Below are 18,211 nucleotides of genomic sequence, written 5' to 3' on the forward strand. Positions count from 1 at the left end.
GTGGCGAGCTTACGCGTATCTGTGTCCCCTTGCGGGGTTCGCTGCGTTTGCCATGCTTCGGGCATAGTGGCTCGCTGCGCTTGTCACACTTTCTAAAATTAACTCCACGCCCACGTGGACACTGGGGGTATGACGTGGATAGTGGGCATATGATCCTTTATGTGTTAGCAGGGCTCTAGTTACGTAATTTGCGTAACTTACGTCATTTGCGTAACTTACGTCATTTGCATAACTTACGTAGTTTATGTAAGTTACGTAGTTTACGTAGCCAGCATAGTGGTGTATTGGTATTCTCAATACACCACTACGCAAACTATGTAACGGGCACCCAACTAACATATAAGTACCAATTATTCTTTACTAGCTGGTCAGTGGATTCACTATGCCCACTATCCACGTCAAACCCCCAGTGTCCATCGCAGCGAGCCCCACGAGGGGACACAGATATGCGCCCGCTCGCCACGCTTCAGGCTCACTTTCTAAAATTAACTCCACGCCCTCATGGACACTGCTGAGGGTATGACGTGGATAGTGGGCATAGTGGGTGTTGTGTGTGTAGTGTGTATGTGATTATACTTACCTTCCAGCTGTCCCCGCCGCCTCCAGGACTCAGATCCCCGCATCGCGGCCACCATGACAGTTGCAGCTTACTATGCTATTAGCATAGTGCCGCTGGGGGAGCAGGGAAACCATGTGATGCTCCCCCAGTGGCTGCCGGGATCTCCCCCCTCCGCTCGGCCGTACCTACCCTCCGCCCGCCGGCACCTATAAGCCGGGCGCCCGGCTAACATATAAGTACCCATATGGCTCAGTGATCTTTGGACAAGGCTTGAGAGCTAGCAACCCTTTTAAATGTGGTGAGGTACAGCAGGCCTCAAAATCATCCAGGATCTGCATTTGGGAAGTACTGAAGCAGTTGCCCATACCTGCTGCTGTTTCAATAAATCCACCTATTGCACTACAGCTTACAGTACATGATGGTTTGTTTTAGACCGTTGGAACAGGATCCATTTTATTCCACTTCTGATACCATACTATTGTGGGTAGATTTCAGGCAATCACTGAAGACTGAAGTGATTTAAAACAAATAGGCTTTTATAACAGCGAAAAAGGTACAGCCACTGCATTTATTTTATACACAGTAGTACCAACATAATTCAGGTACATAGCAATTCATTTATTTCCCTCCTGGGTGACACACAAAGCTGGTTAATATACCTTAATGCCTATTAATTAATAAAAATGATAGGTTCTTTTGTGGACCACAGAAGATTAACTATTTCCACCCTGCCAAACTTAGCATTACTTGCAGATACCAGCCTTTAGTAATTTCTGCTTAACACTTGAGCACCTAGTGACAATGCAACTAACTGATTACATAGATACCAATAATCTGTTTAATTTCCAACCAGAATTTTTCATATATCATTTGACTGTAACTGTTCTGACAATGACCTCAACATGCAATGTCATTTAAAGGGAATACTACATACTAATTTTCTTGGACCTTTTCCGGAGCAGAAATGATACGGTGGACTCCTTACTCTGCTTCTCTTTTTACTCAGTATCTGTGGCACTTTTAGTGTTTTTGCTCTAATTCTTCAGCACTGTCACCCTTGAAAATACATTTATTTATTATTTATTTATTACCAGTTTCTTGTACAGCGCAGCAGATTCCATTGCGCTTTACAATTGTAAACAGAGATAAAACAAACTGGGTAACAAGAGACAGACTAGGAGGTAGGAGGGCCCTGCTGCAAGCTTACAATCTATAGATATAGAAAATGTATTCTACACAGTTATACATTTAGAAGTTTTTACACCTTTGGGACCTCTGCTTTGCTCTTCTCCTATAAGTGCTATCTCTATGCATCCTCATCAAATTCTTTGATCTTAGCTAACACCTCTATATGGATGCCATACATATTTATTTGTCAGTAGCAGACATTGAGGTTAAAATAATGCTGTTGGGAATTCTAAGCAGATATCTTTCTGATGCCTGAATCTTAACATGAATAAAACAGATGTCTCGGTCCTTCCATCCTAACCTGGTGCTGAAGTTCATTTAACCATAGGCAGTCGATATTTTTTCCATTGAGTCTCTATTTCATTTGTCTTTTATGTACCATATTGAAACAATTAAAATCTCTTCTTTACCATTCAACATTGAAAAATCATTTCCTGAAAGTCTCTCTTGACCCCCATCTTAATATCAGGATATAGTGTTATTTTATAATGGATATTCCTTGATTTATCCCTTTCATTTCTTCTTGTATCATTCATTTCTTCTTATAAACCTGATCTTCTCTGCTCCTCTAAGAGATGAATACTTTCCTGTTTCCAGACTCCTATTTTCTGAAATATTTTCCTAGCATAGATTCACCAAACATTTGAATGATACCCTTTTCAACATTGCTAACATATTTTTGTACATGTTATAAAGGACTGTTTGTATTTTGTCCGTTATACCATTTAGGTGTAATTCAATTAGCCACTGTAAACTATCATGGCTAATTGACCCCTGGGGGATTCTCTTGGCAACAATTGTGAAAACATAGAGATCCGGCATAATTTGAACTGCCTAAAATAAATATTGAGCAAAAAACAATAGCAAAAAGCCATTGGGGGGGGGGGGGGGGGGGGGGGGGAGTTGGGGGGTGTTATGGAAAACTTTACTGAAATAAGAGATCTGGGTATTCAGTTAGGCTCTAAGGACTGGGAGAATTTTTTTCAGGTAACTACTGTATGTCCTGCTCTGTATTCAATGGAGGAGACCCAAGGTCCTAGCTCCATGGTACAGGTGCCCTTCCATACTGGCTCAGATTTATCCAGGAGTACCTGCATCATGTTGGAGATGTAATTCGGCTGTGGGTTCCCCATTTCACATTTGGTGGGACTGTGCTGTCCTTTGCCCTTTCTGGAACTCAGTGTTTTCTCTGACCAAAGAAATCACGGGTCAAGACGTCAGCACTGATCCTCCGTTTCAGCTTCTCAATAAGATCAATTGCTCTATTTCCACCTACAGAAAATCTCTACTGAAGCACTTGAACAGTGCAGCCAAAGCTGTTATCCCAGTACACTGGTGATCTACTTCTCCCCCAACCATTGTGGAATGGTTCATGCAACTTGATTTTTACATGTCCATGAAGGACCTGTCATTATCTGGCTCTTCTAACTATAAAGTGTACAGTGCTATCTGGACACCATGGCTCCTCTTTAAGGACTCTCCTTCCTACTTAAGTTACACTAGTACATGACTCTCCCCTCTTTCTATTTTCATAGTCTTCTTTTTATACAATACTTTTAAGTTTGTTCGATTGTAATATGTATAGAAACTTTTTTTTAATACATGTGAATATGTGTAGGTATATATATATATATATTCAGGCCTTTCCTTTGCTTGATACGCCAATCTACGTTGCCTGATATTGTAATGTAATTATTGTAAGCTCCTTACATATTGGTATTTTGTAACTTTAGCTTTTCTGTACGATGACTTTAATAAAAACTTTAATGGAAAAAAACTTGACTGAAATAATGAATACCCCTTTAGATTGTTAGCTTTTTTGACAATAATCAAAATTCAATATCCTTTTTTACCGCTACTAAACAAAGCTCATTATTTATAACATGATACATAGGGATGATTGGAGGTCAGTATAGAGGGAATCCTGACAAGGATCAGGTAATATACTTACCCTCTCTTTGCCCCTCCCCTCATCACTTGCACCTAACCCTAACCCGCACACCCCATTATCTAGACTGAACCCCCCTACCCCGCAGTCTAACCCTAACCCTCCCTTCTAAATACCTATTTGTAAGCCAACCTCCCTGCAGCCTAACCTTCCCTCTCCACAGTCTAACCCTAAATCCTCCTACTAGTGCCTAAACCTAACCCCAATCCCCAGCCTGACCCTAACCTGCCCCTGCATACTTACATTCGGCATCCTGACAGTTGGGGTTCCTGCGCTGTAAATACTACTTGATGTTGGGTTTCTGGCCCGGCCTATGGTCTCCACCAAGACGTTGAACGCATTCCTTTATTTATTGTAACCTTGTAAAACACCATGTTCATGCAAAACATGTATATTGTACAGACTATTTTAAATTAACCGGTATTTGGTTATTGTGTTAAATGGTGATTACATTTGCAAACTCTTTATTAAAGTTGATGTGTTTTGTTACTATATTCTGTGGACTCTCTCCACACATCAGTATTGGCTTGGAATATTATTGCAGATGTCTGAATGGGTATATTCATCTGGAGTAGAGCATATGTTTTAATTGTTATACTCAGTACTATTTTTCTGGAAAAATAGGTCCAGGAACTCCAGGTCTGGGGGTTGATCAATTAAATAAAAAAGTATATATATATATATATATATATATATATATATATATATACAGTGCTATTTTTCAGCAGGAACCAGCAGGAACTCAGTTCCTGAACCTCTAATTAAATATGACATCATCAGGAACTGAAAATGTACTTTTTATAAGATAAGTTTTATTTTAAAGTCACCTGTGAGTGCCTTTGTTTCTAAATACAATATATACATCTATCTCTCTCTTCCTCTCTCTATTATATCGTTTTTTTTTTTATTTAATTGATCACCCCCCAGACCTGGAGTTCCTGAACCTATTTTTCCAGAAAAATAGTACTGTATATATATATATATATATATATATATATATATATACAGTGGCGTAACTAGAAATTTTGCTCCCCCCTGCCAAAAAAATTGTGGCGCCCCCCCCCCCCTCCATTTTTAGTAAAAAAAGGCATCAGTGTTGGTGGGGAGTTTGTTAGTGTGTAGGGGGCTTAATATTCACATGCATGTCAGTGCATGTGACGGTGTAACTACAAATTGTGTGCATTTTGACAAAATTACTGGTGATAAAGGCAAATCTCTTTAGGTGAAATATAACTAATTTTTGTCAACCTGTTGTGCCACACAATTGAACCGTCCTGCCCAGCATGTCGGCAAAATTCATGACTGGGGGCCAGATTCTCTAAGCTTCAAAAGTGATAAAATGGAGAGTGATAAACAGCCAGCCAATCAGCTCCTACCTGCCATGCCACACACAAATGTCAGGCAGGAGCTGATTGGCTGGCTGTTTCACTCTCTATTTTATCACTTTTGAAGCTTCAAGAATCTGGCCCAAAGTCTGCAGGAAGGCTGCTGTCTGCACCTAACAGTCAGAGAAACACTGATCAACACAGCTGGGAAGCGCAACCCCCCACCGTGCATCCCGATAAGCCCTGCCCTCTCAGAGAGCCCTTTCTCCCGATGCTGGATGCAGTTGTCAGCCCCGTGTACTAGCCTGACCCTGAAACAGGGGTGTAACTAGACCTATTGGGGCCCATAGCAAAATTTTACCTGTGTCTGACAAGCCAAATCCCTGCAACTGCCCAGATAGCCCCAACAAATCATCACGCCTGAGTCTGCACTACGACTCCACATAGAAATCTTAGGGACACATGCGCAGAACATGCCACCACTGCAACCAATATAGCCACTATGTCCAACCTAGACCTACAAATAAAGACAATCTACCAATCTTACATTCAGATGTACAATACACAGAATACAGAAATTATCATATATACACATATATACATATATAAGTAAAATAATAATATTTACACACACACACAAAAAAAATTCTACCTATAAATGAGTGCATGGGAGGGCCCCATAGAACCTACTATAGTTATTCCATTACACATATATAAACATACATATGTACAGTTACACACATACAAATATAGTACAACACATATAAACATACATATGTACAGTTACACACATACACCACATATAAACATACATATGTACAGTTACACACATACACATTTAGTACAACACATATAAACATACATATGTACAGTTACACACATACAAATATAGTACAACACATATAAACATACATATGTACAGTTACACACATACACATATAGTACACCACATATAAACATACATATGTACAGTTACACACATACAAATATAGTACACCACATATAAACATACATATGTACAGTTACACACATACACCACATATAAACATACATATGTACAGTTACACACATACACATATAGTACAACACATATAAACATACATATGTACAGTTACACACATACACATATAGTACACCACATATAAACATACATATGTACAGTTACACACATACACATATAGTACAAACATACATATGTACAGTTACACAAATACACATATAGTCACACACTTATCTATGTACAGGCAGACACACACAGTACACATGTATATAATATATATTGTACCTCAGTCACCACACTATTACTGGGTGGGCCCAGTGTGTTTATTGCAGCTGCCTCCTCAGTCCTCACAATTTGTGCACGCTGCCGTGTAGCTCCGCCCACCTGCTCGATCTCCCTCCCCTACAGCTGATAGAGCACTGGGAGTGGGGAGGGGAGGGGGCGGGGCAGCTAACCTCCATCCAGCTCTTGTGACAGGCAGGGCAGCCCATGTGCTGTCTACAGCTCCGCGGTGGCCATCTTTAACAGGAACATTGGCATCATGGGATTTGTAGTTAATCTTTGACTGCTCACAGACTGAGCAGTAACAGTTAAACTACAAATCCCATGTGCCGCTGTTTTTCCTGCTCTGGCCAGCCTCCAACTTCCTCCGTGCACTGCAGGCTGAGCCTGGTGGTTGTAAGTGAATCTAATCCCGCACGCACACACTCCGTCTCGCACAGTATACTAAGGTGGCCCCAGTGCTGCATAACTGCAGCGGCCCGGGGGGCACATGGCACCCTGCCCCCCGGCCCAGTCCGCCTCTGACCCATATCTTATTGGCTGCTGCAGCAGCAGCAGCTCACTCGCACACAGGACTCCAACCTTTATCAGCTGTGACCCTGCGCCCCAATGGTGCCGGCTCCCCCCCGCGACCGCTTGGGCTGCCTAGCGTTAGTTACGCCACTGTATATATATATATATATATATATATATATATATATATATATATATATATATAATAGAGAGAGGGAGGGAGATACATGTATATATTGTATTTAGAAACAAAGGCACTCACAGGGGACTTTAAAATAAATCTTATCTTATGGAAAGTACATTTTTCAGTTCCTGATGATGTCATATTTAATTAGAGGTTCAGGAACTGAGTTCCTGCTGGTTCCTGCTGAAAAATAGCACTGGTTATACTGATTGCAGAGATAAATATACATAGAAAGTCTACATAAAGCAGGCATAAATACATTTAGAACAGATGAAAGTGCATATATGATAATTGTGCCTATTGGAAATCCAAACTGCATCCAGTGTCTTGTGAAATGAGCTGGAAAATAACAGCATTAGTTTACAAACATAATAAAAATAATCTTTCGCAGCAGTAAGTATCCAGTGTACTGTAAAAGAAAATGAAATGAAAAACAATCTGTAATAAATCCTTGAAAAATTGGAGAGGGAAATTTCTAGAACAGATACAACATGCAAGATACCAACGAAGAAGAAAGTTTCTTAAATGAATTTGAGGTCAGAATATATTCCAGCCAGCAGGGGGACACAAAGTTGAACAATAATGTCAAATGCTCATTCAATTAATGCAGAATGATATGGTTTTTATTTTAGCACATTTAATTGAAATAAATAAATAAATTGAATTTCATTTTGGAGCACTTTCTAAGTACTGTAAACAGCGAAATAGTCATATTTAGATGTTTAGAGTATTTGACACTTTTTTATGCTATTTTTTCTCCTTTCCAAAACCACCTGTACAACTGTATAAATATATTTTAAAAGCATTGCAAGGACACACTGGGCAGAATTTTTATGTTCTAGGTCTGTAGGGAATACCTGGAGAATAAAATTTACATTCTTCTGTGTGCATCTGCCAAAGCATTTGTTTACAACACAGATGCTGGGAACAAGACTCTAAATTAATTTGTAACTTTGAAAAAAAAACTGATTTATAACAGGTCTGTTAAACAATGCTAAACTTCAAGATTTAGTGGTTAATTAAAATATGTGTAATCATTATAAAACAAGTGTATGGCAGTAAAGTCAAAAAGAGACCTCTTACCATTTAAAACTGCAAACCATTGATCAATAAAACATAAATATATTTCTCACTTTTAAAAATATGTTGCTGTAGAGAATTCCTTGTGGAACTAGATTTGCAAACTGCCTTGAAGCATGTTTCTCAGTATTGATCAGAAATATAGTGATTAATAAATTATAAGCTATTTATTAAGCAAATAAACAAAGCAATCTTCTAATATGTAATATAAATGAGCATATTTTTATATTTCAGGACCATGGACAGCAGCTTTAAAAGAAACATACAGTATATTATGATTCAGGTTAGGTGTAAATTTATTCCTCGGGTAGCAGTACAGTTTTCAGTGTTTTTTGTTGACAAATCAGCCTGAAAGGAAAGTAAAAATATATAAATACAAAAATGGCTATTTTTAGATTAATAGAGAGTTTTAAAGAAAGCTTAAAGGAACTGTATCTTTTGACAAAGACAATGTACACTTGACATAATGATTCAATGTTGGGCACTTTCCAATAGGGGAAATAGCGCCCCCCACCTATTCAATGCTGCCATTTCCGACAGCATTAAAGGCGGAATTCAACAAACCAGGTCCAACTTTTAAACCAATTGGATCTGTGTTGTTGGATTGTCAAATTCACAGAAGTTTTTGGACAATCTCCATCCGTTTTCGCCAGCACGCTCCCTTTTCGACTGTCGACAGGCGGAACATTGAATTCCGCCTGTCTAATACCTCTCAAGCTATGTGAAAAACGGCCCAGGATTCCGACTGTCAGAACGTTCTGACATTCAGAATCCCAGATTGAATACCACCCAAAGAATATAATCCAGACTATTGACTATTGTCTATTGACAAGATATTACAATTATTGTCATTAATTCTACACTAATACCCCTTTTCCATCTGCAACCCGTGTTAAACACGGGTTTTTGAACACGGATCATACCCGTGTAAGACACGGGTAAAAACACTGTTCACACTGCGCACAGACCCGTGTTATACCCGTGTCGGAGCCTTTTACACTAAACCCGGGTAAACTTTGAAAAATCCCAAGAATGCCCACAAGACATAGCTTTTTTCCAGTCCAAACCAGTTTGAAGTCACAAAGGGGACAAAGGGGACAAAGGGGAGGGGTGGTGGGTGGTTACTTCTTGCAGCATTGCAGCAATGGAGTCAGAGAGAGTAGCTGTGTCTATGCTGGGCTTGCAGACATTTTGCAGTATTTTGCTGTACTATTCTGCCATGGACAGCTTGATGCAGCTTATAACACTCTGCTACCTACTGCTGCGCTGGAGGAGGAGGACCCAATTCTTTGCGGAGAGGGAGAGTGCTCGTCGCCATTATTTGAGGAGGAGGAGAGTGCTGTTATCAGCGAGTGTTTCCACCATCCTGCAAATGAGCACTGCACCAACCAGAAGAATGTGGATGAGAGATCGCAGACATGGGGAGGCTTTCATGCAGACAGTTCTAAGTTTCCAGGATGAACAGTGGATGGCACATTTCAGAATGTCCCGTGCTACATTTTTCTATATTTTGGAACTACTGTCCCCTGCCATCACGAAACAGACCACCAAGTTCAGGAAGCCTATTGAGCCCAGCAGGAGGTTAGCAATTGCTATTTGGTGGTACGCTACCCCTGGAGAGTATAGAACACTCTCTTGTCTATTTGGTGTAGGAATTGGCACAGTGTGCAAGATTGTATACCAAGTCACACGGGCATTGCTGAAAACCCTATACCAGCGCTTTATATCCTTGCCGCAAGGACAGCGGCTAGAGGACACTGTCAAGGGATTCAAGAGGCGTGGATATCCTCAGTGTGGTGGAGCAATCGATGGTACCCACATTCCCATCATTGCCCCCCGTGATAACCCCGCAGACTACTATAACCGCAAGGGGTGGCATTCTATTGTCCTGCAAGCTGTAGTGGACCATAAATACTGGTAAGCAATAGTTTACTATTTTTTTTTGTAAGGATGGGCATTTTCTTTGGAGGAACAATATGTAATATACCATTCTTTTTAGTTTCACAGATGTGTTCATAGGTTGGCCCGGTAGGTCACATGATGCGAGGGTGCTAGCCAATTCAGATCTGTACAGTATTGCGGAGGACCAGCTAGGTGGATGTCTGTTCCCTAGAGAGGTAAGAAATTTGTACCCTACAGTTTATGTTCACCCATAAACCAATATTTATGTTTTGGACCAGGAATAAATATAATTATTTTTACAGAAATCGGTGACTGTTGATGGTGTGGAAATTCCGGTCCACCTCATTGGTGATGCAGCCTACCCCTTGCAGCACTGGTTGATGAAGGGCTACACCCAGCATGTTCAACTGTCGCCACAACAGATTGCATATACCCATGCCCTCAGTTCTGCCCGTATGGCAGTTGAAAATGCTTTTGGCCGATTAAAAGGACGCTGGCGTTGCCTCATGAAGAGGAATGATGTGGACTTAAAAATCATGCCAGATATTGTCGCAGCTTGCTGCATTCTGCACAATATATGTGAGCTGCAAAAGGAAAACTTTCTTCCTGAGTGGAATGTGCTGGACCAGGAGTTGTTGGGAAACGTACATGATGCAGCAGGCTATGAGGGGGTGCATAGCGTTGCCGCAGAGCGGATAAGAGCCACAATAACTCAAAACCTTACATCAATGTTGCAGTAGGGGACACAGAGAAATATTGCTGGTTGAACAGTTTGTGTTTATTCATTTTTTGTATACTTGAAGTATAATTATAAAACATGTCAAAAAACTTTCTTGTATGTTTTCAAAACTTGACATACAGGTACAAAATGGCTTGGTAAACATTTATGAGTGCAAAAATCTAAGTGCAAAGAGAACACAAGAGATAGGAAGATGTATGACGCAGTGATGGGGGGGGGGAAAGAAGTCATAAATTGGCAATCCTATCAGCTCCAAACTGTCCCTTCAGAAACCCTTCATACACTTAACAGTTTGGAGCTGATAGGAGGGCCTAAAGCACTATCACTGCTCCATACATCTTCCCCTCTGCTATGGCCATTCCAGTTATCACGTGGACCTAATTATTTCAGGCCTAAGAACGTTCATCCTTGAGGTAGGAAAATGTATATCTAGATATACTATATATTTAAAACAAAAAAAAAATGAGCACCCTAGTACTGCGACCTTTACTTGCAGGTACAAAATGGCTTGGTAAACATTTATGAGTGCAAAAATATAAGTGCAAAGAGAACACAAGAGGGAGGAAGATGTATGACGCAGTGATGGGGGGGGGTGAAAGAAGTCATAAATTGGCAATCCTATCAGCTCCAAACTGTCCCTTCAGAAACCCTTCATACACTTAACAGTTTGGAGCTGATAGGAGGGCCTAAAGCACTATCACTGATCCATACATCTTCCCCTCTGCTATGGCCATTCTATAGTTATCACGTGGACCTAATTATTTCAGGCCTAAGAACGTACATCCTTGAGGTAGGAAAATGTATATCTAGATATACTATATATTTAAAAAAAAAAAAAAAAAGAGCACCCTAGTACTGCGACCTTTACTTGCCCTTCTATGTATATAAATAATTATATATAAAAAATGTGTACCAACTGGCCCAACTTTGGATTCTCAACCTACATTGTGCAGAAACCTAACAACCTGAAAAGATACATACAAACATTGCTGTAGCAACAACAGGCCTAACTCAATTGCCTATAAACCCGATATTGTTCGGGTTGTGGGGTTGATGTGTTAGGATACTGAGCATGGTCATAGTTGTACTGGCCATATGCCACTTGTGTGTGGTCTTTTTGTGGTGCTTGGGTATTGGGAGGGATACGGCTAAACATACGCTCAAACAATGTCATCTGCCTCTCATGCATATCCGCTATTTGTGACATAAAAGAATCATGCATTTCTTTTTCAGATGCTAAAAAACGGGCAATTCTTGCATCTTCATGAGCATTCAAATCGCTATCCGCCTCACGTAGATGTTCCAGAATAATCGTTGTCATTGCTCTCACAGATTGTTCTGTTCTGTTTGGTTTCGGCTTCCTTTTGGGAACGTTATAGACTGTGTAGGGATAAAAAATGATTTGTTACACACTGATGATATATAAACTTTGCATAGTTTATCCAACACATGTTTGCGGCCTTCCGGCACATACACACTACCTATCCATTGCCCATTATGTTTTCAATCCTTTTTCAAAGATAGTTTAAAGGTATTGCGGTGTAATATTGTTCGAGGTTGCCATTCAAGTATCCACATATCCCACCATGTGTTAACATAAGTTTTGGTCTTACGTATGGACTACTGCAGCAACTATGACACAGCATGCTAGGATGTGTAGTACCAAAGGAGCTTGAAGTATGATAGTTTTGACACCACTACATAATGTTTGTGTATGTGCTTGTCTCTGTGCAAATTTAATACTTACTATTGGAGCGCAAAGTTGTGGGCTTGGGTGCCTGGGAAATCTCCGTCGACTTGGGTGCCTGTGAAGTCTCCGGCTGAGAAGCCTCTACCTCCTCATTTATGACAGCGCTGACGGAATCATCCTTCATGCTTGACTCTTCCAAACTGCAGTCTGATACGAGCAGTGGGGATGATGGTCCACATTGTGAGCTGGGGAGGCTGTGCTGTGTTTCGGCATGGTCCTCCTCTACTGACATCTGACTATTGGCACAGCTGGATGATGATAGTGCGATGGGATTAGTTAGGGCACTTTTGCCAAAGACACTGTAGCATAGCTCATAATATGGCCAATCAATACGTCCTACGCCACTTTTCTTACGATTATGGTCGTGTGTTTTCATAAATTGCTTTCGTAGTGCCTTTAATTTGTTCACCACTTGCTGCTGTGTTTTTTTTATGCCTCTGTCGGCCAGTATAACGGATATGTTCTTGTAGACAAAGGTATCCTTTACTGTACCCGTCATCTGTCTTCTTATTTCTTCCTCTCCCCTAATATTAAGCAGCTCTCTTATCTCACTGTCTGTCCAACTATGGCTAGACATGGTTTGCTGTCCAAATACCTGCTGTGCCCAGCGTTGTAGGTAATGCTGTGATGGCTGCTTGGGCCCAGCGTCGCAGGGATTGTGGCTGTGATGGCTGCTTGTGCCCAGCGTAGGTAGGAGGCAATGTGCTGCAATGGCTACTTGTGCCCAGCGTGGCCAATGTGCTGCGATGGCTGCTTGTGCCCAGCGTGGCCAATGTGCTGCGATGGCTGCTTGTGCCCAGCGTAGGCAATGTGCTGCGATGGCTGCTTGTGGCCAGCGCCGGAGGAGCTGCTGCTGGGAAGCCTCCTCGTGGTCAGCGTCTCCCAGCGTCTTCCGGCGCGTCTCCAGCAGATGACATCATCTTCTGGTGCCCCTGAAGAACCAATTACCGGCCTCAGCGTGTTACCCGGATCTAAAACACGGGTAATGTGCATTTACACTGCGCACAGACCCGTGTCATTGCCGTGTTTTACCCTGGTAGATACCAGGGTAGAATTCCCTGGTCTCTCTACCCGTGTTTTGTGTAAAGGACACGTTCACACTGACAAAAAACCCGTGTCGGTGCGCGTCCTCGAGCAAAAACCCGGGTAGAATTTGCTAGTGGAAAAGGGGTATAAGATATAATAAGGTGATACAAAGAAAATATGTGTAAAATAATCCTATATGGACATAGATTTTCCTATAAAAATATTAGTATGATGCATCCTGAGTGGAACATACACCAGAGCTTGTTTGCTCTTTTATAATAGCAACTGGATTGTTACTTTTATACATATATAGCCCAATTAAGATTAGGCTGTATATTTCGTGGCCTGAATTTCAGCATAAAGGTACGATTGAAGTCTTAAATATTTATTTTGAGTCGTAAATGTCTTCATTAAACATTAAAATAAGAATGATGAAGATACAAATGCTCAATAATGTGCACAAAAAACAAGAATACCAATAATATGTTTGCTGTACAAGTGTCTTGTTTTTATGGCTATACAGTGGGTGGAATGTAATAGGATGAGAGATTCAGAAAGTGAGAGAATTGGTAAGAAATCTTCAGTTTTCTTTAAAGCGGCAATCATTTACACGGCAAGACCAGTTTGATTTTGCAATGTAAATGATTGCTGCTTTAGAAAAAAATGGAGATTTCTTACCAAATCTCTCACTTTCTGATTCTCTCACCCTATTAAGTTATATTTCACCCAGTGTATCTGTTAACAATGCACATCCACTATTAAGAGAACAGTGCTAAAAGATATTTTGATGATTTTGTAGGGATTTTTAAGTGCCGTTGTTAATTAGTGATCATTATCTGTAAAGGTGATCAATCACAAGGTGTTGATTTTTTTAGGTAATTATATAACCACTCTCTTTGGTTGGGTCAATCACTATAGTTTTAGTTTTAAAAAGCACAGTTTGTTCCTTTTTTCCTGACATACATCATGGCTGCCATCCCTTGGACAAATGTATTGTCTGCAGGTATTAACTCTGTAACAAATAAAATGACAAACAAAGGGATATAGTGCAGTATATTAGTGGATATGATTGAAGTATGAAACCTGTCACCCACAAATACAGTAAACTTTACAAATCATGTTTTTGCTCTTCTATTGTGCACAGTTACTGGAAACATATTACCCACTAGTAAGCCCGCTCGAAGCAAATTCTTCGAAAGCTAGTCTGCTACCTTGTGATTGCCTCTGTGTTTGTGCATGTGTGAGAGAGAAAGAGATGTAGTTTCACTCGCTGCCAACAGATGGTAGTGTTTCTTCTGAGACAAACAAACATACACTAAACACACACACACACACACACACACACACATATATATATATATATATATATATATATATATATATATATATATATATATATAGATAGATAGATAGATAGATAGATATGATCCCGGGGCCTCATACAATCATCTTTATTTACTAGCACTTCTCGTTCCATCCCAATACTTTTCAATTACCCTGTGCTTCCATTCTGTCCATTTCATTTTCTCATGTTTCAGTAGATTGTCTCCTGACTTACTTCTGTCACCTGTCCTGCAGGTCAGCACAACTTATGTTGCTTGAGAAGTCTCCTTATGATACAAGCTGCAACATCTTCAGCTTGAGAATATGTGTGTGCTGTACCTGCTAAATCCTCTTCCTGGCTTATTAACCTGCTGAGAGTTCTCTGGTGTGTGTGTAATCTGCAGAATCTTGTTTGTAGCAGTGTTTGCAGTCCAACTGGTAGTGCTGGATCTGATCTGCAGAGATCATGTGGGTGCATTTCTCTTAGTTCCCTAGAGTCTGATGTAGACTACAATGCACCCTGGTTGTCCTTGTATGTACCCCAGCATTTCAAATTTCATATATGACCTGTGGGTGCCCCATCTTGGCCCCATTAAATTGATCATGTACCAGTTGGAAAGCAAATTCTGAAAATCTGACACTGCATGCTTCAATAAACAACCAGCAAGGAAGATGAAATGAGTAAACTCAGCACAAAGTGCCAGTACATCTCTGTATGATCTATGTGTGAGCCAAAGTATTCTGCTCCCCAGTATTGCCTTTGTAAAATCTACATAGAATTGGCTAATCAGCCAAAGCAGCACCGCCTTAGTGTTCAGTCTGAAAGCAGCTGTCCCTGCAGCATCCAGTACCACCAGGGTCCAGAGTCCAGTCTAAAAGCTGTAAAGCTGTTGTCCCTGCAGTGTCCAGTTAAACTAGTGCCAGCCTGATGCAGCATTCAGTACCACCGGCTCTAGCCCATTGTTCAGGCTAAAGTCAACTGTTCAGGCGGCAACCAGAACCACATCTACGATCCCTGTGTCCATTCTAGTCCATGAACCACTGCATGCTGCTGGACCCACTGTTTCAGCAGCATGCAAAACCACCAGTACCAGCCTGGTTCTCATCCTCAAACCTTTAATGCTACCAGTATCAATTGTCAATGGTATTAGCCCATAGTTCCAGCTCGGGTCTCAAATCTCAGGTTGTTTCTACTTCTTACCCAAACAGAACCATTTATGGAACTTGTGCTTGTGATTCCCAGAGGGTTTATTGATGTTACATTGACATCCTCCTACCCCATCTTTGCTTATCTTTATTAAACAACCCTGTTTTCTCCAAGCAGCTTTCCTCCAGTTCTGGGCCCCGATACCAGACTGGGAAGATGAACTAATCAATTTCCAAGTGTGAAACAATCTCTGCAATCCTTTCCACAAATCTTCACTACTTTTCCTTCCCTTTTCCCATTGACAATGCATTAGAAAAGGAAGATCAAAGTTTCGGTAATACCCATCAGTGCCAAGACCAAAGGGTAAACTTTCTGGAATGAATAATAATATTTTTTTTGCAGGGTAGTATTGCAAAGTCCAGGTGTGCAAAACTGATACAATCATATTTGAAAAGATTACTGCAAAAGATGCTGTAATAAAACCAGAAGGTATTCCTATAATGGTCATAGTTCAACAATGCCGATGTTTGTGCGGTTGGTGGATCTTTTTTCGACTGCACATGCATTGGGGTTGCACTGCTTGTGTGCCACAAAGATCTTGCCGCTTCAACTTTTGCGTGGATTATATGACAGGGAGATTGACATGCAGTGACCATTTGTGGAAGGTAGTGGAGTGTTGTTACTAAAATGAAAGAGTGTTTTGACTATTACAGGGATATCTTAGTGACTGTGTTCTAATGTGCAGTGGTTCTGGTCCCATTAACATAGTAAAGAAGGACAGTCTGGGTAACTGTAGGGTTGCTGAGGAGAACATTGGTCCAACCAATGTGCCTCCAGTGATGTATCATCCAACCAATGTGCCTCCAGTGATGTATCATCCAACCAATGTGCCTCCAGTGATGTATCATTGTTGTACAAAGTATATATATATATACACACATATATACACACACACACATATATATATATATATATATATATATATATATATATATATATATACAAGGTAAGTAGGTGCGGCACTCAGCTTTCTCATCAAAATAAGGAAATGACGACAGGACCAAGTCGACGTGTCGTGTCAACGTTTCAGTGCTTTTATTTGTGCACTATCATGCACAAATAAAAGCACTGAAACGTTGAGACGACACGTCGACTTGGTCCTGTCGTCATTTCCTTATTTTGATGAGAAAGCTGAGTGCCGCACCTACTTACCTTGTGAACATGCTTACCTGAAGCTGTGGGGCACCGGTGAAAGCTTCCAGTGCAACGGGAGTGCCGGTCCACCTGGATCTCTCTCTCTCTCTCTCTCTCTCTCTCTCTCTCTCTCTCTCTCTCTCTCTCTCTATATATATATATATATAGTAGAAGCAAGGTGGCACTCGGAGACGGTAATTCAAACAGAATACTGCTTTATTGCAGAAATAGGTGTATGCACCAACACAGTGTTTCGAGCCTCAGCTCGTCGTCAGGGTACAACCAAACAGCAGTACATGTGCACAATAAATACCCCTAAGGGACCCACCCCTCAATAAAGTGATCATACTCACCTGTGTGTGTCCGCCAGTCACTTCCACGCTGTACACGCTGATTGCCTGATAGCATCAGTGATCTTCCGGGTTGCGTCATATGACGCGTCATTCATCCCGGGCGCTCCTTCGTGACATCAGCGCTGTCAGCCAATGTATAAGCGTGGAGCGCGTACAGGACTTACACACAGGGCATCAGGTTGCCATGGCAACTACAACAAAATGTAAACAAATGGTGAAAGAATGTGAATATAAAGGATCAACAATACATTTAAAATATACAGACAAAACAAAAAACATTTATACATTATGCTGCATCATCACAACAACATTAATACTGATATGGTACATTACGTATTCTGTAAATGATAATAAACATTGAGAAGGCTACAAAAAACTATGCAGCCCATGCTGCTAATTAAGTCCCCTCGGTGAAAGGGTATCAAGAACAAATATCCAGCGGGCTTCCGCTTGTAGAAGGAGTCTCCCTCTATTCCCACCCCGCGCTGGCAGAGGTATATGATCAATAATTTTGGATCTCAGGCTAGCAACACTGTGCCCCATAAGAACACAGTGTCTAGCCACTGGCTGCTCACTCGTGCCACTAGACAAAGCTTGCCTAATGGCATGACGGTGATTCGCCATTCTCTCCTTGAACTGGCATTCTGTCTTGCCCACATAGTAAAGACCACATGGACAAGACAGAACGTAAACAACGT

The 18,211-nt window shown here is 41.0% G+C and overlaps 1 protein-coding gene across 1 annotated transcript; it reads right to left on the reverse strand.

The window, feature by feature from the left end:
* Positions 1 to 11,660: 11,660 nt before the first annotated feature.
* LOC146074997 (uncharacterized) lies at positions 11,661 to 13,640 on the reverse strand. Its single transcript, XM_083183777.1, has 2 exons — positions 12,468 to 13,640; positions 11,661 to 12,100 (listed from the first exon to the last, which is right to left on the reverse strand). The coding sequence occupies exons 1-2, from the start codon at positions 13,045 to 13,047 to the stop codon at positions 11,727 to 11,729; spliced, it is 954 nt and encodes a 317-aa protein (XP_083039903.1). The 5' UTR covers positions 13,048 to 13,640; the 3' UTR covers positions 11,661 to 11,726.
* Between the last annotated feature and the right edge of the window lie 4,571 nt (positions 13,641 to 18,211).

This window comes from Crinia signifera, chromosome 4 (genome assembly GCF_055691185.1).
Source record: "Crinia signifera chromosome 4, ASM5569118v1, whole genome shotgun sequence".
NCBI lineage: Eukaryota > Metazoa > Chordata > Amphibia > Anura > Myobatrachidae > Crinia > Crinia signifera.

What these genes read in the sequence shown, in the direction of transcription:
- LOC146074997 (XM_083183777.1), bottom strand. Translation starts at nt 13,047, where the DNA reads ATGTCTAGCCATAGTTGGACAGACAGTGAGATAAGAGAGCTGCTTAAT. An exon ending in CACAACTTTGCGCTCCAATA is followed by an intron (nt 12,101 to 12,467) that starts GTAAGTATTAAA and finishes ATCCCTACACAG; the next exon opens with TCTATAACGTTCCCAAAAGG.